This window comes from Citrus clementina, unplaced genomic scaffold (genome assembly GCF_000493195.1).
Source record: "Citrus clementina cultivar Clemenules unplaced genomic scaffold, Citrus_clementina_v1.0 scaffold_5, whole genome shotgun sequence".
NCBI classification, from domain to species: Eukaryota; Viridiplantae; Streptophyta; class Magnoliopsida; order Sapindales; family Rutaceae; genus Citrus; species Citrus x clementina.
Window position 1 is genome coordinate 1,133,741 of NW_006262201.1, and position 24,951 is coordinate 1,158,691.

At 34.7% G+C, this 24,951-nt stretch overlaps 2 protein-coding genes across 6 annotated transcripts; both read left to right on the forward strand.

Moving 5' to 3' along the window:
• The first annotated feature begins 2,779 nt into the window (after nucleotides 1-2,779).
• On the forward strand, nucleotides 2,780-9,378 carry LOC18040599 (zinc finger CCCH domain-containing protein 5). The gene is made up of 9 exons (XM_024184853.1): nucleotides 2,780-3,273; nucleotides 3,554-3,706; nucleotides 3,822-3,944; nucleotides 4,067-4,225; nucleotides 5,361-5,453; nucleotides 5,954-6,070; nucleotides 6,945-7,019; nucleotides 7,172-7,380; nucleotides 7,890-9,378. The coding sequence occupies exons 1-9, from the start codon at nucleotides 2,911-2,913 to the stop codon at nucleotides 9,085-9,087; spliced, it is 2,490 nt and encodes an 829-aa protein (XP_024040621.1). The 5' UTR covers nucleotides 2,780-2,910; the 3' UTR covers nucleotides 9,088-9,378.
• Nucleotides 9,379-11,538: 2,160 nt separating this feature from the next.
• On the forward strand, nucleotides 11,539-23,801 carry LOC18040613 (mitogen-activated protein kinase kinase kinase 1). Of its 5 annotated transcripts, none has more exons than XR_002905358.1 (10): nucleotides 11,539-11,976; nucleotides 12,437-12,583; nucleotides 12,829-13,139; nucleotides 13,627-13,711; nucleotides 13,872-13,934; nucleotides 14,538-14,695; nucleotides 16,106-16,178; nucleotides 16,253-16,312; nucleotides 22,208-22,342; nucleotides 23,182-23,269. XR_002905358.1 is itself a non-coding variant. In XM_024184118.1 (10 exons), exons 1-10 carry the CDS (start codon nucleotides 11,800-11,802, stop codon nucleotides 23,659-23,661), a joined length of 1,392 nt encoding a protein of 463 aa, XP_024039886.1. In that variant the 5' UTR covers nucleotides 11,542-11,799; the 3' UTR covers nucleotides 23,662-23,801. The 5 variants fall into 5 exon arrangements, 3 of the variants coding, with proteins under 3 accessions (XP_024039886.1, XP_024039885.1, XP_024039887.1); XR_002905359.1 differs by having other exon boundaries at nucleotides 22,208-22,286; nucleotides 23,182-23,250; XM_024184118.1 differs by lacking the exon at nucleotides 22,208-22,342 and adding an exon at nucleotides 23,455-23,801 and having other exon boundaries at nucleotides 11,542-11,976; nucleotides 23,182-23,292.
• Nucleotides 23,802-24,951: the final 1,150 nt, after the last annotated feature.

The following is a 24,951-nucleotide window of genomic DNA, read 5'->3' on the forward strand; positions in this document are numbered from 1 at the left end:
TGTCATTGTTTTTATTAATCAATACAAATATTGATTGCCAATCAACATAAAGATGACTTTAGTTTTTGTTCATCAATCATATTCCCAGATACCATATCAATTGTATCATTTCCTTTTTTTATTCATTCATTAATTATAGATTTTTTATTTTTGAAAGAATCCATTCATTGTAGATATTGAGCATTTGTGCTTATTAAAATGAATTTCATGAGTTTATGTTCATCGTCAATTGTAAGATAAAAGCATTATATATATATATGAAGATTATTTTGTTCAACTTTTCACTATACATATAATTTATAAAAATCAACAGTAATGCGTTACGAAATTTATATCAATCAAGCAATGTAATTATAATTTAGTGAAGCTTGAATGAATGAGGGAATTAACGACTAAAAAAAAAAAGTATATGATCATCGAAGAGGGACATAATAAGTCTTACCTTTTAAAATATTGGTATTTCATTTAAAATTTAGCAGGACTTAGGGGCTGTTTTTTTTTTAATCACTTAATTGACTTAATTTCAATTGGTTAAGTCATTAAGTCCTTTTTTTTTCAACTTAACGAAAACTTTCAATCTTTAAGTCATTAAGTTATTTAAAAAAAAATTGATATTTATTTTTAACAATTCAGAAAAAAAATAAACATATTATTTAAATTTAGACATTCAGTTCTATTAAAAATTTAAACTCATTCAAATTTATTTAAATTTCATATGAAAAAACAATCACCATCTTAATTTGAATTTACTTATGCATACAACCATTTGGGATCTCATTTTCGTTGATCACACTTCGAGGATGACTTTCACGTCCTTCGACAAATTATTTCTAAACCAAACATTGATTCTTGGGAAATATGACTAGAATGGATAGTGACATGACTGGAGAGACTCCAAGGACCTTGACTTAATAGAAACCATTCATTTCAATTTTCTTCACGTCCTTGCAAAAATCCTACAGTAAGACAGAGTGTTAGACCAGTCACCGACAAACCATATTCTGGTTTTGTTTGAAATTAAAGTGATATAACTTTTAAACTATAGTTGATGTAAAAAAAATTTATAATTATGAAACAAAGGTTACTAATATATCATAAATATAATTTTTAAATAATAATTTTAATAAAATTATTAAAAATATGATAAATTTTCATTATATAAATGAAATATTATGTCAATATAACTTTTGTAAGATATAGCATATAGTGTTTAATAAACATTTTAATGCTGCCCAACCTCAATCTCAAGTAGGGCCTTGGTTTAATTCAAAATTACCTAGAATGTTGAACAAAAACTAGACTTTAATTATTAGAATACCCGCTGATTTACGTTAGATTTTATTGATTCAATAAAAGCTCAAAACTCGTCTGAAACTAGAATTTAATATTTTTCAACTCCAATGCAAAAGCTCAAAACTCGCATGGAGTTTGAATAAGTGCTTTCAAACTAGTTATTTATTCAATATCCGTTTAAAAGAAGTGATGCAGGGTGCTAGAGTGGAAAGATTACAAGGAGTTATTTCTTTTGAAGAGTGATAATTTTAAACGTTTTGTGAAAGAACAGAGAATCGAATTTGAGTTCGATGTTGATATGATTTTTGTATTGATCTTTTAAAAAAATGTAATACTAATTATTAGACGAAAATATCTAACTAAATAAATTTTAACCATGATAAATGGCATGGTAGAAAATTATATATCGAAATCATAAATACAACTAAGATCAGCTCGATCTTAGACCTAAATTCTCGAGAATCTATAATTTCATGTTGTCCACGATATCACATATTACTTTTGTGTCTGGATTCTTAGAAAACGCAATGAAGTGAAAGAGTTTTTTTTTTTTTATTAAATGAGACTATTGCTCAGATTACAACTCATATACATGAGACTATTACTGATATTTACAAATCAGACTATTACTGGGATCAACTGACATCAATGCTAATGGAGCTCTGCCCAGATTTTAACCCTCACAAATATTCGAGGGATGTCTACTCCTCACTCATGGGTAAGGGAGAAGACTACCTTCACTTAAATTAATTGAGGAAGAAAATACCCCCACAATACTTTTGTGGGAGTTCGAACTGCTGTTCTCTAAACCCTTACAAATATTCAACGGATGTATACTCCTCACTCATGAAGTGAAAGAGTTATGTTGGTGAAATATGAGGAATATAATTGTTTATTTGTAAAGCCCAAGTTAGCCCAATTCTCATGACCAGGCCCAATCCTTATGTGAGTAAAGTTAACAACATATGTTTGATTTTTGGGAGGCGCGTTGATGTTTTCATACCTGGTGGATAAATGAAGTGTGCGATAATGCATGTGACCTGGAAACATCTCGCCTTATAATTTCTTTTCCAAATGGTGAATTTATAGTGATACTATATTAATTGAATACAAATTATGTATCTCAAATTAAAAAAAAAAATTAGTAGTTATAATAAAAAATTGAGTTACAAATTTATATCCTAATATTATGTGACAACCGTATAAATTTATACTCATAAATAAGAAATAATAAAATTACAAAATTACAAAATTAACTATCATATAACATTGCCAGACTATTATAATCCAAATTTGTAATGCCTATCATTATTCTTTCGGTGATCCTTAACTTTGATGATGAATTGGGTTGGGGCCCTCGTTAAGAACAACTCAAACTATGTCTTTACCTATGATTTAGAAAACAATAAGGGTCTCAATGCTATTATACCATTATTATATAACTCATTTCATCTTCAAGCTAAGGGGAACGTCGTCGTGTTAAAAACCTTCAAAATTGAAAAGCTCTGTCTGAAGCTAGTGAACAGAACACCCGCTTTCTCTTCCCTCGTCCAATATTTTCCCTGAAAATCGAAAGCTTTCCATGAAACCAAACAAAACGTAACTGTTTCGACAAGCATGGAAGAATCAGAATCGAATCGTGTAGCAGAGGCAGTTAACGAGGCAAAAATGAGCAGAAAGGAGAAGAAGAAGATGGCGAAGAAGAAGAGGAGGAAAGACAAGAGGAAAGAAATGGCGGCGAAGGAGAGAGAAGAAGAGGAAGCGAGGTCGAAGGATCCGGAGGAGCGGAGGAAGTTCGAGATGATGATTAAAGAAGAGGAGGAAAAGAGAGAGAGAGCGTTGAAGGAGTTTGAGGAGAGAGAGAGGCTTTGGATTCAAGAGATGGAGTTGAAGAAGAAGAAAGTAGAAGAAAAAGAAGAGGAGAGAAGGAAAGTTATGGAAGATAGAGAAAAAGAAGAGGCAGCCATGAAACAATTACTGGTTTGTTTTATTTTGTTTATTAAAAAGAATTTTGCAGTTTTTTTTTGGGTGGGTGTGTGTGTTTGGTTGCTGGGAAATTTTGAGGAAATAGGAAATTTAATAGAATTTGTGGCCACTAGAATTGATTTTTACGGACTTATTTTTGTTGTAAAAATGGCAATTAAGTATTTTTGTGAGACTTGTTACTGTTGTGAATTTTTGTTAGGCTCTTTGAAAATGTTGGAATGGGAGAGAATGCAATTCTAGGTTTAATTATCGATGGGTATTCAATATCTTGCAGGTTGAAAAGGAGAATGAATGTGATGAGGATGATGATTGGGAATATGTTGAAGAAGGGCCTGCAGAAATTATATGGCAAGGAAATGAGATTATTATCAGGAAGAAAAAGGTCAGAGTTCCGAAGAAGGATGCGAACCCACTAAGTAAAAAAGAGGTAATTTTGACTCTATTGACAGCTATGCTAGGCTTGTTTCTACTTTACTTCAGGATGCCCATTCTCTTCGGTTATGGCAAAAATTAAACTTTCTACGTTATTACTTCCTTTACAGGATGTTGATAGGCCTACATCAAATCCTTTTCCCCCACAATCAGAAGCCTTCGCTGATCACCAGAATGCACAACAGGCGTTGGAGACTGTTGCTCAACAAGTGCCCAATTTTGGAACTGAACAGGCATGCCTTTTCTTTCAATCTGTCTATCTGAAATTTTCAATTTGCAATTACTGTATTATATTTCATTTCTATTATATTTGCCTGTTTATCATGGTCAATCATGTTTTTATTATATATGGCAGGATAAAGCTCATTGTCCTTTCCATTTGAAGACTGGAGCTTGTCGGTTTGGTCAGAGATGCAGCAGAGTTCATTTTTACCCTGATAAATCATGCACTCTGCTCATCAAGAATATGTATAATGGTCCTGGCCTTGCTTGGGAGCAAGATGAGGGGCTCGAGGTCTGTAATTGCTGATTCTTGTATCCTGATAAGGACTCTTCCAAACTTCTATACTTTTGTGCAATTTGTTGGATCATTTTATATACGCATTGTCCTTGCTATATAGAAGATGCTTTTTATACAGAAAAATATTTTTCCAGTTGATATACTGTAATGTGTTTATAACTATTCTAGATAGTAAACCTGGTGAGTTCTTTTGAGTTCACATTTTATTTCTTTTCTTTGACTATGTGAAATCAGAGATTTATGTTTTCATAACGATGGAGATTCATGGTGTTGGCCTTGATTGGGTAAGAGTGAAGGCTATGAGCTATTCTGTATCCTACATGCTGCAAATGATTTTAGCTATTATGAAATTTCTTGTTTATATGTTTGGCTTATTTCTCTTTATTTCTTTCGTTCTTTCTTTCTTTCTTTCTTTCTTTCTCTCTCTCACTAGTCACATAACTGTACAACTCTGTTTGAGTTAAAAATTTCTCCTTAACAACTAGTAGTTTCTTGTGGAATATACTATATATCGTCGATTGTCAGAGCTGGTCATCTAACAATGGTCATTACTTTGGAAGGTTTGGGATTGTTTGCCACAACACCTATTTACTGACACATGCTGTTGGTGCTCTTCATTTACTTTAGAATGTGTCGGGGGAGACAGAAAGCTGGAGAAAAAGAAGTTGCTTTGATTGATGCAAATTAAATTAGTTGAACACATGATAGGTTTCATTTCAGTCTATTATACAGATGAGAAAATATTAGCCATTAGGTGAGGATTAAATTTCAGGTTATATATATCTTGTCCCCTAGTTGTGTATTTTGAATAGTGTTAACCATGTAAATGGAGATCATGGTTTATAGTTGTCTCCGTGTTAATCCACTACCCTTTGACCATTATCTGGAAGAACAAAATGCAAATTGAGAAACTAATCAAATTGATAACTATCATAGTGAAGTTTCAAGTTATATGCTAGAGAATTTTTATAAGTTGTTTCACCTCCTGATAAATATCATTTTGTTTTTCCAATGTCAAAATAAAGCATTCTTGACAGACTATACTTTCATACTTTTCTTTTGATTTTATGCTTCTGATGTTAACATACGCAAAATTTTTTTTTGGTTGATTTGCCTTCTTTCTTTTCAGTATACAGATGAAGAAGTTGAACGCTCTTATGAAGAATTTTATGAGGATGTTCATACGGAGTTCCTGAAGTTTGGTGAAATTGTCAATTTCAAGGTTGTTAACTATTTTCTGTAAATGTACTTGCTGTCTTGGAGTTTCTCAAGTTTCTTTATTTCTATTACCCTTTTCTTAGGTTTTTCAAATATCGCAATTTTGAGATTAAGAAATATGATAAATATGAAGAAAACTAGCTGTTACCATTTTCTTTGACAATAATGACAGAGCCACAAACAAATTTTTACAGCTTAGTGTGTACCAACTGATGTGGTATGAAGAGCTTGGCTGAAAAGTGATAACAGTTATTTTTTTCAATTATGTAGACCTAGGATGGTTTTATACAATCAATCTCCTCATGCCATATTAGTTTGTATGCCCTTGTTTGTACAAGATGGCTGTGGTTCTTTCATTACTCTTTCTTTAATCATTCTCTGGCCTCCCAGATTAATTGAAACTCTATGGACATTATTTAGCATTTCTTGTAGACTCAGTATTCTGTAAGATTTAGGCATGGGTTTCTTCCTTTTCTGCTTATACTAACTAACAAATATGTGCAGGTGTGTAGAAATGGTTCTTCCCACTTGAGAGGAAATGTCTATGTTCACTATAAGTCGCTGGAATCAGCTGTTCTCGCTTACCGTTCTGTCAATGGTCGTTACTTTGCTGGGAAACAGGTCTTTGTGAAGAATTGTTGGAGCTTACTTTCTACTTTATATTTATTTGTTTTATATAAAGTAACTACTATTTAAAAAATGTTTGGCTCTCAGTGAATAGGCCTTGCCACTTTTCATGTTTCTGATAGAAATTCCAGAATACCGATATCCTGTCATTTTGATCCTCTTTGTCTGCCTGCATTCCTGGTAATTGGTGCCTGTTAAAATGGATTGAATTAAAGCTCTTGGCATTGGGTATAAGATTTGGTTTATCCGACAGACTTCAGTTGTAAAGCTTACAGCATGTCTTCTTGGAGGCCGTATTTGAATGTCCCAACATGTTGATAGGATTTGGATAGTCTTAAATACCAGGGCAGCTTTCTTAGCAAAGGGAGATTGAAAAGGCATGATCTAGGAGAAGCTTCTACTTTCTTAAGTCATTGTTTAAGGGTTGTTTTTGCAGTATTCGTTGGGGTCTAGTTGTTCCATAATTGTTCCAATTGTCCATTCAGCTTAAATTGCTGTGCATTGTACTAAAATTGCTTTACTTGTTTGATTGGTCTGAAAGTTGAAGAAAATTATTAAAATAATTTCATTTTATTGCTATGAGAACAGTTGTTTCACTATTTATTTACTTTAGAGAAGATTCCTAACTAGTTTCCTTTAGACTTGACACTGGTAAAATTGCAATGGGTTAAGCTGTGAAAAATTATATGCTTAGTGAACGCCAGCACGTTCTCCCATCTTTTAACTATCTGTGGACACTGTTGACATAGTCTAATCTGAAATCTTTCTCCATGCTTAAATTGTAATCAACACATTACTGTTTACTGAATTTTACAGCTTGTCATTTTCTGGATGGTGATGGTTTATTTATTTGTGTGTTTCTTGACAGATCACATGTGAATTTATTAATGTGACTAGATGGAAGATTGCCATATGTGGGGAATATATGAAGTCAAGACTAAAGGTACAGCCAATTGTCTCATTTTTCAGAGTTATAATTGTTCGGCTTATACACTGGCTTTTTTCTTTGCCATTTTGCTTTTGATATGAAATGAGTTTGTTTCTTTTCTTCTTTTCTTTACACTCTTATTATCTTCGTTGGGCAAATTTTAACAGACATGCTCTCGTGGAATGGCTTGCAATTTTATCCACTGTTTCCACAACCCTGGCGGAGACTATGAATGGGCTGATTGGGATAAACCACCTCCGAGATATTGGGTGAAAAAGATGGCTGCTTTATTTGGTTATTCTGATGAATCTGGGACCTGGAATCAAGAACGCTCGGGACAAACGAGGAACAAGATAGATTCAACTAATGCCGACAGGTATGCTTTTATTACTAGTCATAGACACTAAAAACTGTACTTGGTATATATGAACTCTTGTTTATTTAATTCACTTTCTGTTATTTGAATTTTTTATTTTAAACTTCCATGTTTGACTGATGATTTTGAGAGGTTTCTTCATAGTATCATTCTCTTCATTTGTGTTTTCTTCAAGTCTCCTAACTCGGTTTTCTTAGAAGCAATGAATAATGAAAAGATGCTCTCGCAATGCAAGATTTAAAGAAAGTTCTTCTGTTGGTTTTTTGGTCTATTGTTCGAGTTTAAAACCCACTTTCAAAAATGTATGATTAGTATGTGGCGTAATGACCATGTTGCAAGCATGGCAAGAAAATAATTAGATTCAACAAGAAGCCTTTGGTGATGTAGCATTGCAATCTTATGTACAAGGGATGATGATCCAAACTATGATCAAATTTCATTATTTAATGTATTTACTGCTGATGTTAGAAATCTTCTGGTTATTTATGGTTTTGTAATTTCTTATGCAGGCATCATTACAGAAGGTCTAGATCAAGGGAGGCTGATCGTGTGAAAAGTGGTTCTGGCAGAAGCCATGATGATGAACGTCAAGTACATGAAACAACTTGGAGTCGGAGGCGCTCCAATTATCACAGTGAAAGCAGAAGTGATGAGGCTAATTCTGATGGAAGTTGGTCAGATAGGGACAGAGACAAAGATAGAGATAAACACCATGGTCATACCGTGAAACGCATAAAGCATGGGAGCAGTATGTCAGAAAAATCAACTGATTTGTTGGACACCAGGGACAGAACAAAAGAAGCTGATTCTGATGGGAATTGGCCTGATGGGCAGAGAGATGCTGAAACTTGCCATGTCCACATCAGGAAAAGTTCGAGGTACAGGAGCAGAAGGGAAATGCCAAACAATAGTAAGAACAGAACTCATGTAGCTGATAGAGGTCAGCAAGACCGGTGCAGAGATGAAGAAAGAGAACGTCGTCATCTGAGGAAAAGGTCGAGAGATAGGAGCACGGTTGGATATCCAGATAACCATGGGGACAGCTGTAAAGGGGATGATGCTGGATCCATCAAGGATTTATCTGATGAAGGCATAATCGCAGACAGACACCTGAGTCATAAAAAGAGAAGCTCGTATCACCAGGGAAATGTTTCGAAATACTTAGATGAAGATGGGTGTGGTGAGTATAGGAGTTATTACACTGATTCAGGTGATGATTGGTTAGAGAGGGACAAAGAAAGGCACCATGCTTATAAAAGGAGATGCTCGAGACATCAGACTGAAGATACAGAGTTCTTAGATGACGAAGGGGAACCTATAAACAAGTCAAAAAAGAATCGGCACCATGGGGAATCTGCATGTGATAAATCTGATCCCAGAAGAAACACGACACACAAGCATTCCAGTAGAAGATCTCCTTCAAGGAAAGACAAAAGCAGAGCAGATCATAAGTCTAGTAGTTCAGGTCGATCTGATGAAAGATGTGGAAGCATTGGCGATCAGGATCGTTGGAGACCTATTGATGGTGAGGAAGATGGAAAATCTATAAGACATGTTACTAGCGTTCAGAGTTACGAGTCTGACAGTCCAGGACGTTACAGTGGAGGTAAATCACGGGATTTTGATTCAGAATACTACGATAGTGAAAAGATCGATGATGATCGCCAAATTGAAAAGCAAATTCGTACAATAAGCACCACAAGTTGAAAAGCAACTCCAGTTTCGATGATCCTATCTAAAAAGAGAAAAAAAAATAGTTTTGCTGATCAAGACCAATTTCGAAGAGCTTGAAAGCAGCTAGAAAGGTGGAAACATTCCAGTTTCCCCATGTTGTAAATGAGTGCCAGTAGCAAGAAAAGGTGATGCTAATGCTTTTGTCCTTGACACGTTTTTCAGCTTTTACAAAATTATGATATTTTTAGTTGCTTTCAATGAATAATTTTGTGTTTATGATTTGTTAATCCAATTTTATCAAACAATCATATCGCATTTGGAAGATGTAGATACGATTCTCAAATGGTTACTAATACAATACATAGAATGTGTTAACAATTCTTCATGGAAAACGCTGCAAACGAGAGTGAAGCCAGGGATACTGCATTATGTTTCACCCCACTGCGCCCGCGCGCGCGCATACTGCGAACTCATTCTAAAACAGCAGTAACAAAATTTAAAAATTAGGGGTTTTGAAGTGATTATCATGCCCATGTGGCAACATATGCCACAAAATAATTGGCCAACACCACCAAATCAGCAGGTGATGTGGTGGTCTTAGCTCCATAGAAGACTTTCTTGAATTTTTTTATTATTATATTAAAAAAAAAAAAAAAAGCAGAATGGTGGGTAAAGTCTAAATCAATATTTTGACTCTTATTTTCCATACGATTTGAAAATCACTCAATTATTTCCCTGAGGTGTTCTTATCGAGATATACCAATTGCATTTGGTATTATATTTGACTTCTCAGTAAACTTTAAAAATAAAAAGCAGAGCGGATCGTAAGTAGAGTAGTTCAGGTCGATCTGACAAGAGATTTAGAAGCAACGACGGGCAGGATCGTTGGAGGCCTATTGATGCTGAGGAAGATAGAAAATCTAGGAAGAGAGTAATGAAAAGATTGATGATGATTGCCGGGAATCAAAAGAGGCCTATGATGAACAACACAATTTGAAAAGTATCTCCAAGTTCGACGATCAAGAGCATTTCAAACATCGAGCCTAAAAGCAGACAGAAATCTGGTAACATTTTAGTTATCCAGTATTGTAAATACGAGTGCTAGTTGAAGCGATCAAGAAGCTTAAAATGTTTTCATCCTCACTTTTTGACAAGTTTTTTTATGTCATTGGACAGATCTAATGTAATTTTTAGCATGATTTTCCGTGAAATTATTTTGTCATGAAAATTGCAAGAGTCCTTTACGGTTTCAGAAATCTGGCATCAAATTCTAGGCTCACTAGAATAAAATGCTGCATATTACCCACCAAATACTTACGAGGGCAATATAAGGTTGAGTTCGGATGTATTTTCCGCTGATCCACTCGTATTTACTTGTTCAATTCCATTGCTTGGGTTTACCATACAATTCTACAGAAAAGGAATTACTTTTTATTTTTCCATTTGGACAGTTACACCCTTTACCGTTAAACTTTTACTATACCGTAGAATATTAATAGATTAACACTGGATAAATTAGTAATTCCAATTAAATAAAATTTTTTACCGTGCTTGATTTGGCGCCAATGTAGTAAATTAATAATTTACCTAATTTGTAAGATAATAATTTTTTGAAAAAATCAAATTTCCTTGAGGACCTACATACTACATATATTAAAATTAACTATTTGAAACTAATTTATCAAGATTTTACCGTATGTGACAAAATATATTAAAAAATTAGATTGTAAATTATTTTAACCTATTAAATAAATAAATTATACTTATAGTTACTTTTATGATTTAGTTCTTTAACGTTATAAATTTTGTATTATGATTTTATTTCATAATTAATTTAACTTATTATATCTATTCTAATTTTTTATAAATAAATTATAATTTAATACAAATAATTTCTTAATCAAACTTATAATATATTTTTTTTTAATTTTAAAATTTTATCTAAAACGGAAATGATACATTTATCGAGATTTTGTTAAACCAATCTATTATAATTTTATTTTTGCCTGTGCGATGATAGGTGCAATTAATCCGGACGATGGACGGACCATCGCCTGATTTCTCCTTGTTAGATTTGGCGGCGATGATTCATCGCCCGATTTTAGATTGATTTTAGCTAAAAATGTCAATTTTGACAGTTTCGATAGACAGAATTTTAATCCTTTTGTTCACTTCTCCTCCCTCCCTTTCGTGACGGTAAAAGCAGCACCAAGTAATCAAAGCACTGTAATTTAGCGGGAGGAAATTTCAGCAAAAACTTATTAAGTATTATATTCCTTTGATAAGTACTAACGGTGGTAACAATCTATAAATTAAATTAATTTAATTGATAAGAAAATTATTTTTATCAAAATTATTATTTAATAATTACATTTCATTAAGTAGTATTAATTTTGTTTTAAAAACTAAATCATCTCGACACCAAATGAACAGGACGTTCTTGTGAAGTTGAGCTGATGAATTCTTTTTTTTTTTTTTCCTTCAAAATAATAATATTAATAACGAGAATGACACGTCGATGTCATCACCTCAAGATGCAGTTCTTGTAGAAATAGTCAGAAGGCAATAGGCGGCGGCGCCAATGATTTGTTTATTCAAAAATTGGGATAGCCATGTATCCACGTGAAAAGTCAAAACAGACCGACAGTAGCTAATTCTCTTTGAAAAGCAAGCTATTCCTCTGAACTAACAACTGAGCGAACAGCTGAATTGGGAGGAAAAAAAAAAAAAACGAAAAACAAAAAAATGGACAAGTTTTTCAATTTGAAAGATTTCGATGTGGAGCCCAAACATCCGTCGAGGGAATCCTTGAGACGATGGCGGTCTGCCTGCACTATCGTCAAGAACCGAAAACGAAGGTTCCGTGTGGTCGCCGATCTCGACAGGCGTTCCGAGGCCGAGAAGAAAAAACGCCAAATGCAGGTTCTATTTTCACTCGCTGCTTTCATTCCTTTATTATTTTCTTTTTCTTTTTTCTCTTTCTAATTTATTTCGAAAACCTTTTTTTTTTTTACTCTCTTGAAAAAATTGGCAGTCCAACCAAAGCCTGTAGAGTGTTTAAATGCAGTGTGAACTTGAATGATAAATATTTAGTACAAAATGATTTTGACAATTGAATCTAGGCCCTGTTTGGCAGCGTCGGCTGTAGCTTAAATTGCATTTTAGTATTTGATAAATGCTTGGTACTTTGGCATGGATACTGAGTAAGATTTTATCTTGCACACTTATATAATGAAAAATCTATAATATCTTTACTAATTTTTATCGAAATTATTGTTTAGAAGTCATATTTACTTATCAACTTTTATTATTTTATAGTTATAGCATTTTCTCCACAGGGCCTCAGTACGCCAAATTCAAGGCTGTCTGTTTGTGTTAACAGGAACAAGTAAGGGTTGCACTTTGTATTCGAGATACACTTCAGTTAATTGAATCACATGAAGATGTGCCAATCGGGGATACTGTCGCTGGAAGATTTCAAGAATTTGTTGATGATATAATATCCACTGTCAAATGCGGTGATGTAAAGGTGCTTCAGACTTCTCTCCCTCTGTTCACATTGAAAATATGCTCTTTTGATATTTGGGAAATGCAGAATATCAATTTTTGATTTATCAACACTCAAAAGTCATATTTTATGTTAACTTCGTGAAATGTGGAGAGTTTCAGTAGCTTAAGAATTTAAATGCGGTGTGAACTGGAATGACAAGTAGTACAAAATGATTTTGACATTGAATTTAGTTACCAAACCCAAGGCTGTCTGTTTTGTTACAGGAAAAAATAAGGTTGGCACTTTGTATTCAAGAAACTGCACTTCAGTTAATTGAAGTTCGGAGTTTGCTTTCACTTGAAGATGTGTCCTCAAGTGAATACACTATGACTGAGGCTGCTGAAGCTGGAAGATTTCAAGATTTTTTTGCTGGTGTACGATCCATTTCGGATGATGATGCTGCAATTAGTTTGATTATGCAATCGGTTCATAGCTTTTCCCTGAAGGGGAAATACAGAAGAAGAATCATTTCCTGGCAAAAGGGTGCCCCTTTGGGGAGTGGGTCGTTTGGGTCTGTGTATGAAGGCTTCACTGAGTAAGTAAAGTTTTGTTCCTGTGTTATGTGCTTGCAACTTTTGAACAGAAGTTTTGTTGTTCTGATTGTATTTCGACAATATTGGATTAGAAGGAAATTTCCAGGAACTTATTGAGTGTTTCTTCTGCTTTCTGAACAATACAAAAGGAAAAGTGATAGAATTCATGATGAGACGTCAATGGGGTTTTGGGTGTGCTCCATGTAAATCTATTTTTCTTGTTTCTCATGTTAATCAAGCAGTTTTACTATTTACATCTAAATATTTTAAAGATTTTGAGTTGAAGTTTATTCATTTTACAATGAATCCATAGTCTGAAGGTGTTTCGAATTATGTTTACTTAGTCAGATTTACATAAGTTGATTAACTTGCCTTTGCTTTACTACCTTTGACATGCATGTGTATGTGCAAGCATCCATGAGCATTGAGCATTGAGCATAAACGGATATTTTTTCTCAATTCCTCTCATGCTTGATGGTTTGATTGCAGTGATGGATTCTTTTTTGCTGTGAAGGAGGTTTCTTTACAGGATCAAGGAACTCAGGGAGAGCAGAGCGTTCTTCAACTTGAGCAGGTGGGATGATTAGTTTTGTCCTGCTGGAAGTCCATTACATATTATTCTGTAATCTTTTTCTCCGCTTTAAATTGTAAATCATGAAGTTGGATAATTTTATTCAGCCTCTAAAGAGCTGCATGGCCAGATCATTTTTCTAATCTTCTGTTCATTGGATCAGGAAATTTCTCTTTTGGGTCAGTTTGAACATGATAACATAGTTCAGTATTTTGGGACAGAAAAGGTATGCATCTAGTCTCAATGCTTGTCTTTTTTCCTTTCATTTCGTCGTATTTATATTTATGAAGTGAGAGCCCGAACTCTGTGGTTGAAATGCCATTTATAGACCCTTAATCCATTAGTTTGCTGGAATTTGAAACACACTGTGTTAAATAAAGCATGTTATTGACTTTTGGACTAATTGTATTTTTCTTTCTTTTTCCTTTTACATGTAACTCTACTGTCATTGTTCTTACCATTAAGACAATCAATTGAATTAACTAGTCATGTAAAACTTGACAGGATATACTTCAGAAACAAAGTTTTAAGCCTACTGCTGCCAGCTTTAATTTTTCCCAACTACATTCATCATTCTCTGGGACCTAGTATGTATATATCTTTCTGATATGGTAAAATACATGTAAAAATGAGGAACTTCCAAATAGTCCTAAATTTGAGGCAAAACGTAGCCCTATTGCACACTTTGTGCGGCATATTAGCCATTTTTGTGAACTTTGATGGAGTTTGTCTCTGTTTTATTAAATAGTCTCCTTTAATATCTGGTTGTTTAGGCATGTGCCTATTTAGGTCCCTTTTTTTTTTTAAATGATTCATCAAATGATTTCAGGATGAAAATAAGCTTTATATCTTCCTTGAACTTGTAACGCAAGGCTCACTTGCAAAAATCTATCAAGAGTATCACTTGAAGGATTCTCAAGTCTCTGCATACACATGGCAGATCCTGAATGGCTTAAAGTATCTTCATGAGCAGAATGTGATTCACAGGTGATAGAATTGATTTGGTTGTTATATTCTCATTTCTGTTCCGTATTATGACGTTTCCTCTCAGTAGATGTAGTGTTCGTGTTTGCTTATGCAGATAGGAAAACGGTTCTTTCTCTTGATGTTTGTCTGCATACGTGATTATTTATGCATTCATTGTCATTCCAAGAATGCAGCTTTTTGGAGCTCTACTGTTGAATGTAATCTAGAAACAAGCATATTCTTAAGGTGCAGCCGTTACTGATATCTCATATATAATTTCCTAATGGTTTTAGAAATGAGATGTAGTAGAAGAAAGAATGGGAAAGTTGGTAGTAACAAAGGGAAAAGAACGAAGAACAGAAATAGGGAAAGAACAATAAGGTAGTAGGGTGTGTCTGAAACAACCAACCATGTTGAAAATACATTTTGAAGAAATAATTGAACCATAATATCATTTGCAGATAAGTAATCATTGCATACAAGCAAAATTACAGTTTCAGTTTGCTGCAGATCATGGATATTGTTTTTGTTCAAGGTTAAAGAGAAGATAGCAATAACAGAGGTTGTTATGTTGAACTGATAGAAGTTTGCTTGGAATCCTCCCTTCAATTTCAATACTCTACTAAGTCTATTGAAAGAATATCTTGAAGGGTCCTTGTGTTGTCACTTTAATAACCTGCCCTGCTCTTTGGCTTTAAGTAGCGCCCGGCTGAACCACCTAGGTCGATAGCATATAATGCAGATTGAACGCTTCTGGTGGACTAACCACTTCAGTTGTAGAGAATGAATAACTGGATGGCCTGAAAGTCTTTTCCAGGGTGGTTGAAATCAAAAGATGAACTTTCATTAACAGGAGAGGGTAGAACGGGCTAAACTAATCCATCATGAGTTGTCTTGTCTTTTAGAAATCTTGTAAAGCTTGATTGTCATCATCTTGCAAGTGTTAATCATAATCTAGCAGCCTCAAATTTTCAACACAATAATAATATGATATATTCTTAGTGCATGTTCCATTGATGAGTCTACAGAGCAGGCAGATTTCATTTGATATAGTAATAAATTCTCCTCTCAGCAAAATGTAATAAAAATACTCATTCTTAACTCACTTAAGGATTTAAGAAAATTGTTAACAAGCATGTGGAGATGAATAAATATTTTATGTGAATTATTTTTAAAAGAGGAAAAATTGAAATCGATTTGCAGGCCAGGTGCATAGACTGGTTTGTTTTGGGCAGAAAGAAATCGTGCCCTGAATGCAACAAAATTATGCCTTGGTTTCATTTGCGTTGTATCTGCTGCATGAATCCATCCACCATTATCCTTTGCAATGACTGCAATTATCATTGTGGCAGGTGTAACTTGATACTAACACTTGCTTTCGTGATACTACTTTTTAAAGTGTAGTAAAATTTTTCTCTTTCCATTTTCAAGGGATATCAAATGTGCAAATATATTGGTAAATGCAAATGGATCAGTAAAACTTGCAGATTTTGGGCTGGCAAAGGTAATTAATCTCTCCCTTTCTTTGTAACCTCGTGAGCGCTGCTGTACTTGATACAATATATTTGATCTTTTCAGGCAATTACAATGAATGATGTCAAATCTTGCAAAGGATCTCCATTCTGGATGGCCCCTGAGGTTTGCCTCTTCTGTTGTAGTCTGATTTAATAGAGAAAATCTGATTTATTTTCTGAATGCCCATCATTTATGTAACAAAATATAGGAAGGAAACAGTAAACACTGCACTTTCATATATACTTTATTAATCAAACTACAAGATTATATATAGGCTTGAAGCTAACATAGACTAGGAGTCTTATCTTAGCAAAGTCCTTTATTCTAGGGATAAAAACAAAAAATAAGTAGATAGAACATATCATGTAAAACAACCACCAGATAAGGATAACTCTATTTTTTCAAATTCTGCCACACTCCCCCTCAAGCTGGACAAAAAACATTGAACATTCCCAGCTTGTCTACCAACTTTTCAAACACTGGTTTGACTAATCCTTTAGTAAGAAGATCTGCAGTTTGTTGAGATGTAGGCACATATGTCATAGAAATTACTCCTTCTATCTTCTCCTTGATGAAATGCCGGTCAACCTCAACATGCTTAGTTCTATCATGATGTACTGGATTATGAGAAATATCTATGGCTGCCTTATTGTCACAATAAAGTTTCATAGGTTGAATATCTGCGATTTTTAGCTCCCCTAATAATAGTTTCAGCCATAACAACTCACAGATACCTTGAGCTACTGCTCTGAACTCTGCTTCAGCACTACTTCTTGCCACAACTGACTGTTTTTTACTTCTCCAAGTTACTAAATTCCCCCATACAAATGTGCAATAGCCCGACGTAGATCTTCTATCCTTAATTGAACCAGCCCAATCAGCGTCTGTGAAGGCTTCAACACTTCTTGCCTCATTCTTTTTGAAGAGAAGACCTTTTCCTGGAGTTCCTTTAAGATATCTCAGGATTCGATAAACAGCTTCCATATGTTCCTCGCATGGAGCATGCATGAATTGACTTACAACACTAACCGCAAAAGCAATATCAGGTCTAGTGTGGGAAAGATAGATGAGTTTCCCAACAAGTCGCTGATATCTCCCTCTCTCAACAGGAATACTGTCCTTCAAGTCTCCTAATTTCAAATTTGCATCCATTGGTGTGTCTACAGGCTTACAACCTATCATTCCTGTTTCTTTCAAAAGGTCTATAACATATTTCCTTTGAGAAACAGATATGCCTATGTTATTTCTTGCCACTTCCATGCCTAGAAAGTATCTTAGGGATCCAAGGTCCTTTATGTCAAATTCTGTTGCAAGAATTTTCTTTAATCTCTTTATTTCAACAATATCATTCCCAGTCAATATTATATCATCAACATAAACAATAAGAACAGTAATCTTACCATCCTTATGTCTATAAAATAACGTGTGGTCTGTCTGAGCTTGTTTGTATTCTTGCTGTCGTATAGCCCTAGAGAATCTGTCAAACCAAGCTCTAGGTGACTGTTTCAGTCCATAGAGTGATTTTTTCAATCTACACACTAGTCCTCTTCCTTCCTTATCAAATCCAGGTGGCAACTCCATGTAAACTTCCTCTACTAAGTCTCCGTTAAGAAAAGCATTCTTAACATCTAATTGTTGAAGTGGCCAATCCAAGTTTGCAGCCAAGGATAATAGAACTCGAATTGTATTTAATTTAGCGACTGGAGCAAATGTTTCCTGGTAATCAATCCCGTATGTTTGAGTGAACCCCTTTGCTACTAGTCGTGCCTTATACCTCTCTATTGATCCATCAGACCTATACTTGACAGTAAAAACCCATTTACAACCCACTGGAACCTTTCCTTTTGGTTTTTGTACCAGCTCCCATGTTCCCATATGTTCTAGAGCACTCATCTCCTCCATAACAGCCTGTCTCCACTTCGAGTCTTCTAACGCTTCTTGAATATTCTTTGGAATTTGTACACCTGAAAGATTAGTAACAAATGCTCGAAGAGAAGGTGACAGTCGGTCATAGGTCACATAATTAGAAATAGGATATTGAGCACAAGATCTAATCCCCTTTCTTAAGGCTATAGGAACATCAAGATCAGCAATTTCAGGTTTAAGAACAGTATTTTGAGGCTGTATACCTTCATTCAGTTCGGTCTCTTGACAGTGCTGTCGGTGAACAGGTTCCTCAACTCTTTGCGGATTATTCCGTCGTGAATAAACACGTAGCTCTTGTTGTTGCTGTGTTTCTCCCCCTGTCTTGAAATTTTCATCATCAGTAGACTTCATTGGCTGAGATGAATTTTGAGTTGTTTCTAATGAAGACAAATCTGATTGAGACTGACACGGCTGAACGGCAGTGAGTTTAGGTGGAGATAACAATTCTGAAGACTGGGGAAAAATTGGAGATGGTAAGGACGCTTCCCAAAAATTCCCTTCATTAGAACTCTCCCCCTGAAGGGAATTCTGGGCATAGAAAGGGTGAGTTTCAAAAAAGGTAACATCCATAGAAATGAAATATTTGTGCTGTTCAGGAGAATAACATCGATAACCTTTTTGAGTGGCTGAGTAACCTAAAAAAATACACTTATGAGCTCTAGGATCTAGCTTTGTTTGAGCCAAACTATGGACATGGACAAAGGAAGTACAACCAAAGACTTTAAGTGGCAGATCCGTACATACTCGAGTGTGTGGATAATATTGGAGAAACATGTTAAGTGGAGTTTGGTAATTAAGAACCTTAGAAGGCATGCGATTAATTAAGTACGATGCCGTAAGAATAGCATCTCCCCAGAATTGTTTAGGTACATTGGTAGTGAACATAAGAGACCGTGCTACTTCAAGTAGATGACGATTTTTTCTTTCGGAGACACCATTTTGTTGTGGAGTATAAACACAAGAACTTTGGTGTATAATCCCATGGTGTGAAAGAAATTGACTAAGAGAAGTGTTAAAAAATTCTCTACCATTATCAGTACGTAAAATCTGGATTTTGGCTTGGAATTGTGTTTGGATCATGGAGTGAAAATTTTTAAAGGTTTGTGCTGCGTCAGATTTATCCTTTAATAGATACACCCAACAGATTCGTGTGTGATCATCAATAAAAGTAAGGAACCATTTTATACCCGTAAGGTTTGAGACACGAGAAGGTCCCCATATGTCACTATGAATCATTGCAAAAGGTCTGGAAGGTTTGTATGATTGAGAAGGAAAATAGGAACGCTGATGTTTAGCCAATTGACATACTTCACAATGAATCATAAGAGAATCTTTATTACGAAATAATTCAGGAAACAAATTTCTTAAATATGGAAAGCTAGGATGACCTAACCTACGATGCCACAACATTATTTTTTGTTCCCTAGACATAGAAAGAGATCCACAGTCAGCAGTATGAGCTTGTTTATTCACGTTGAAATCCTCAAAATAGTAAAGTCCCCCATGTTCCCTAGCACTGCCAATCCTCCTCCCCGAAATTAGGTCCTGAAATTCACAAGAGGAGTGCGAAAAATGAGCAACGCAATTAAGATCTTTAGTGATTTTGCTGACAGAGAGTAGATTGCAAGATCATTTAGGAACATGGAGAACTGATTTGAGAATTATGCTAGGAGTAATCTTTATAGTGCCCATCCCTGCAACAACTGAAAGTGAACCATCAGCTATCCTTACTTTAAAATGATCTGGACTAGGAGCATAAGAAGAGAAAAAATGAATGCAGCCTGTCATGTGATCTGTGGCGCCAGAATCAATGATCCAGGGATCTGGAACCTTGGCAGAAGCATGAAAAACTGTTGGGATCTGGAAAATACCTTTTTGGGCCAGCAAAGAGGACGAAGGAATAGGGGTTAAAAGTTTTTGAAGCTGCTCAAGTTGTTCTTTGGTAAATGATGGAATCACACTGCTTACACCTTCCTTTAGAACACTTTGATCAGTGACAGTTGCAGATTGAAATCCTTTTGGACTTCGCTTATTGCCTCTATTGTCTTTCCAATTTGTTGGTTTACCATGTAGCCTCCAACAACGCTCTTTGGTGTGATTCGGTTTGTGGCAATGATCACACCACAGCTGGCCACCTTTGTTGGAATTATTAGATCCCTGAACAGCCAAAGCAGACACTTCAGGTGCTATAAGTGATTTTGGCTCCCCAAGCATGACCCGTTTACGACTCTCTTCTCGTCTGACTTCAGCAAAGATTTCTCGGATGGAAGGTAATGGTTTAGTGCCAAGTATACGACCACGAACATCATCAAGCTCCTTATTAAGACCAGCCAAAAAGTCATAAATTCGATCTTTATCCACCAGTTTTTTGTATCGAGCACCATCATCAATACACCTCCATTCACACTCATTGAATAGATCTAATTCCTGCCAAAGATTCTTCAGAGAGTTAAAATAATGGGTTACATCCATATCACCTTGTTTCAAGTTACGAGCCATATTCCTCAATTCAAACAGCTGTGATGAATTTTCCAAATCCGAGTAAGTTTCTTTGACAGCTTCCCACAGTTCAGCAGCTGTTTGGTAAAATAAATATGTCTGCCCGATGTTTGGTTCCATTGAGTTAACCAGCCATGCCATAACGATAGAATTTTCAGCATCCCATGTTTGAAATGCAGGATCATTTTCATCTGGCCTTTGCTTTTGGCCAAGGAGATAGCCAAGTTTTCCACGCCCTCGAATTACCATTTGAACAGAACGAGACCATGGGAGAAAGTTCTTTCCGTTGAGTTTGTGGGATGTAATTTGAAGTGATGTATTTTCAGTAATTGCAGTGTGAACAATTGTAGGAGTTGACAGAGAAGGAATCTGAGATGTTTCAGCAGATTCGGAAGAGTCAATACTCCTACTTGTGCCAGTCATGGCTGTTTTTACCATGGTTTCCTTCAACTAATACCTAGCTCTGATACCATGTAACAAAATATAGGAAGGAAACAGTAAACACTGCACTTTCATATATACTTTATTAATCAAACTACAAGATTATATATAGGCTTGAAGCTAACATAGACTAGGAGTCTTATCTTAGCAAAGTCCTTTATTCTAGGGATAAAAACAAAAAATAAGTAGATAGAACATATCATGTAAAACAACCACCAGATAAGGATAACTCTATTTTTTCAAATTCTGCCACAATTTATATTCAAATTACACGATCTCAAGTGTAACTGATCCACTTGTTTGAAGCCATTGATTTTTTGGTCATCGGCAATATTTCAAAGCTCTGAGACATAAAATCTGATTTTTCTTTTTCACACTTCTGAAGTTCACTTTTTAGCATGACATGATTGGCAAAGTTCTTAGGAGGTTAATTTTTTAATTTGACACTGCCCCTTTTTTTCACTTGCCTTTTGTATAGTTTTAAGGATAGTGAAACAGATTCTCTACCTCACTTCATTTGAGTTATGATAATATCATCTGATGCATTTCATTTGAAGTCAACAAGAAAAAACCTATTTTTATTTTAGATGTAGATAAGTCTTGTCCAGCTGTTGGTATTGTATGCACTTGTCAAACTATCACCTGGTATGCTAGCACCAAAAAGCTGGAAACTGACACTTAGTAAAATGGGTGAACATTCCTTTGTTTATTAAGATTACACGAACTCCCTGCCTCCTTCGGCCCAAAGTGGTTCATGGTTGTCTAGATACCAGTATCAATTAGTCAGCCATTAATCTGACAAAATGAAGTTAGTAAGATCATCCTTCAACTTCCTAAATTGCTCATGACATAAGCCATTGCTTTTGGCATTTCACTGCTCATAAGACAGTAGAGGAAAAAATTTGTTAACCACAGTTAATGGATAAGCATGCAGAGAATTTCTTGTCATTTAGAAAATTATGAAAGTATGGTATAATCTGGTTTATCTTAATGAAAACATGGCTTTGGTAAAAGACAATTGAATGCAGTTTTTATGTGAAAGCTTTGATTCTTTGAATGATTCTTCCATCAGATTAGGAATCAATGAACTCACCATTTGTGGATGTAATAACTAATCCCTTAAAATGTTTGGAATTCGATCAACTGGCTCAGGTAAAGCTGTAGAAATCAGAGGTAGGACTGGATGAAGAAACTGGGAAAAAAATGTCAAGAGAAACCGTAGAAGGTTTAGGTAATGCCTTGAGAAGGAAATGGCATGTCAGTAGATGGAACAGTCTAACAGATCAAGTAAATATGCACTGATCCAAGCCTCTAAATATTGTGTATTGGTCAACAATGGGCAAGTAGATTCTTTGAATAATTATATGGGGAAACTTTCAGAAATTCAAACCATAATATAATCATTTTCTGTATATTTGGATCTTACAATTCCATTATTTCTATACTATATCAATATAGTAGAATATTTCATCTAATTTCAGTGCATACGTAGGTCACTGAAGCAATTAAAAAATCAATAGCAAAGTCAGAAGATGAGTTAGTGGATAGAATTTTTAATATGCTTGCACAGGGAAATACCATGAAAAGCTATAACTCTTATAACCAAGCATTGTTATAAGCAAACTTAACTAATAGAAGTAAAAGGCGTCAACTACCTGAGTTCACATATCTTGCAATCCAAAGTGGGATCTTTGATTGTGCTAAAACCTTATTTAACCTTCTGTAACCTCGATAGAAAAACTTATGCTCGAGCTAGTCCGTAATGACCTTTTCCTAAAATGAGATTATGAGTTTATTAATTGATTTCTTGTTATGAAAGATACATCATATACTTACAAAATTGAGTGACAGTTATGTTTAAGAATTCATTTATTCTGTTATTATCCATGTTTTTGAATTTATAGATTATTCCACTATTTTGAGAGTTGTAACAAATTTTTTACTTTTTGTCTTATTTCACTCCCCCCCACCCAAAAAAAAGAAAAAAGGGTTTTGTCTGCAATCATTTTTGTTTATTTGGATTTTGCTTCTTGAATGTAAACTTCTCTTTCCATATATTGTGTTGACACATACCAAAAATTGCTTCTATTAGGTGTTTGGGGATAACAAATTAATTGTGCTTTTAGGTTGTGAATTCAAAGAACGGCGGCTATGGACTACCTGCTGATATATGGAGTGTTGGGTGCACGGTATTGGAGATGTTAACCCGTTGTCGTCCATACTTTGGTGTGGAATGGGTACGAAACACATTATCGTATATTCAAATTGATTTAATTTCCCCAATTTTGCATGTTTTATATGCAAGTTTGTTCATATTAAACATCTTGTGATTTACGAAAGCTGGCATCAGTTTTGATATGGCATTTAGATTTTGCTTAATTGTGTGTTGGCAGGTGCAGGCATTATTCAAGATAGCCAGGGGTGAACTTCCTCCAATTCCTGACTCAGTATCGAGGGATGCCCGGGATTTTATTCTTAAATGCTTACAAGTCAACCCTAATGATCGGCCTACTGCAGCTCAACTAATGGAGCATCCATTTGTAAAGAGGCCGTTGCCAACTTCTTGGGGACTGCCTACTCCTCATCATTTCATCATGCAGTCTTGAAAGCTTCTGATTATCCTCTGGGTTTCATGTATGCGAAGTCTATCATGACCCAATTTAGGGCTTGTTTGGTATTGTTGTAGGGTGGTTGTGGCTTCTAAGCCAAATTGAATTTCTCCCATAGTTGTTTGATGAAAAACTTATAATACATACACTAATTTTGTGAAAAATATAATTTATAAATCATATTTTTTAAACACAATCAACTTCTATATCATAAATGCATATACAACACCAAATAGACCCTTGAATTATTAATTGCATTTTGTACTTGGTTCCTTTTTGCATTTAGCAGCATCGACATAATGAAAATAATTGTTAAATACATTTATAAAATAACCATTTGGGTTTACAACTCCCACTCTCCAGCTTATGGGAAGCGAGAAATGGAGGAGCAAGATTGTGATGCGTCAAACGAACCCCAATTCACAGAGTGAAGGAGTATACAAGTGCCTCTAGATGTTATAATGCAACTCCTTCCTGTCGATAGCCGGTCAAACCTTGAGACATTCACAATGGATCCGTCTACGTTGCTTCTTATACTAATTTGCTTTGAGGTTAACTTGGCTACCTGTCCACATGGTTATTTTGTCATTTGGTTCTATTTCCTTTAGGAATAAATTCAATGCTAGTGTTACTGTTGTTTATTTTGCATGTGCCTTTTGATTGCAGGTATGGGTAGGCCAGTTTCTAGTACTGTGGGTTATGTTTGGTTGAAAAAAATAAGAGGAGAGGAGAGGAATAAAAAAGGAGAGAATTGAGAAAAAAAATGAAAGAAAAAGAAGGTGCGTTTCAATTTCATTATTCTATTTGAATAAATTAGCCTAAATTGTAATCCAAAATTCATGTATTAATAGTTCCCATTTTCACATGGATTTAGATAAAATTAAACAACTTGTTATACTCCAAATTTGCTATTAATATCAAATTTTTACTCAATGAATTTTTTAAACTTGTATTCAATTTAAGATTAATATCAAAATTTTAATTCAACAATTTATTTTAACTAATACGTAATATGAAAAAAAAAATTGAATTATTTCTTTGTAGTAATATTGACTATTTTCCCTAATTAGTAATATAATTTTAAAAATAAACTAATTGAATGATTATTGTAGCTTTATTAAATTATATTTAACATAATTATATCTGACATTATACCAAACAAAATGTAATACTATATAATTTAGTATAGTCTAATATAATTTGATCCAATTTAATTCCAAAAAATTAATCTAGTTCAATCCGACTTTCTAAACTTAGCCTTCATTCTTTCAAATTTAAATTAGGACA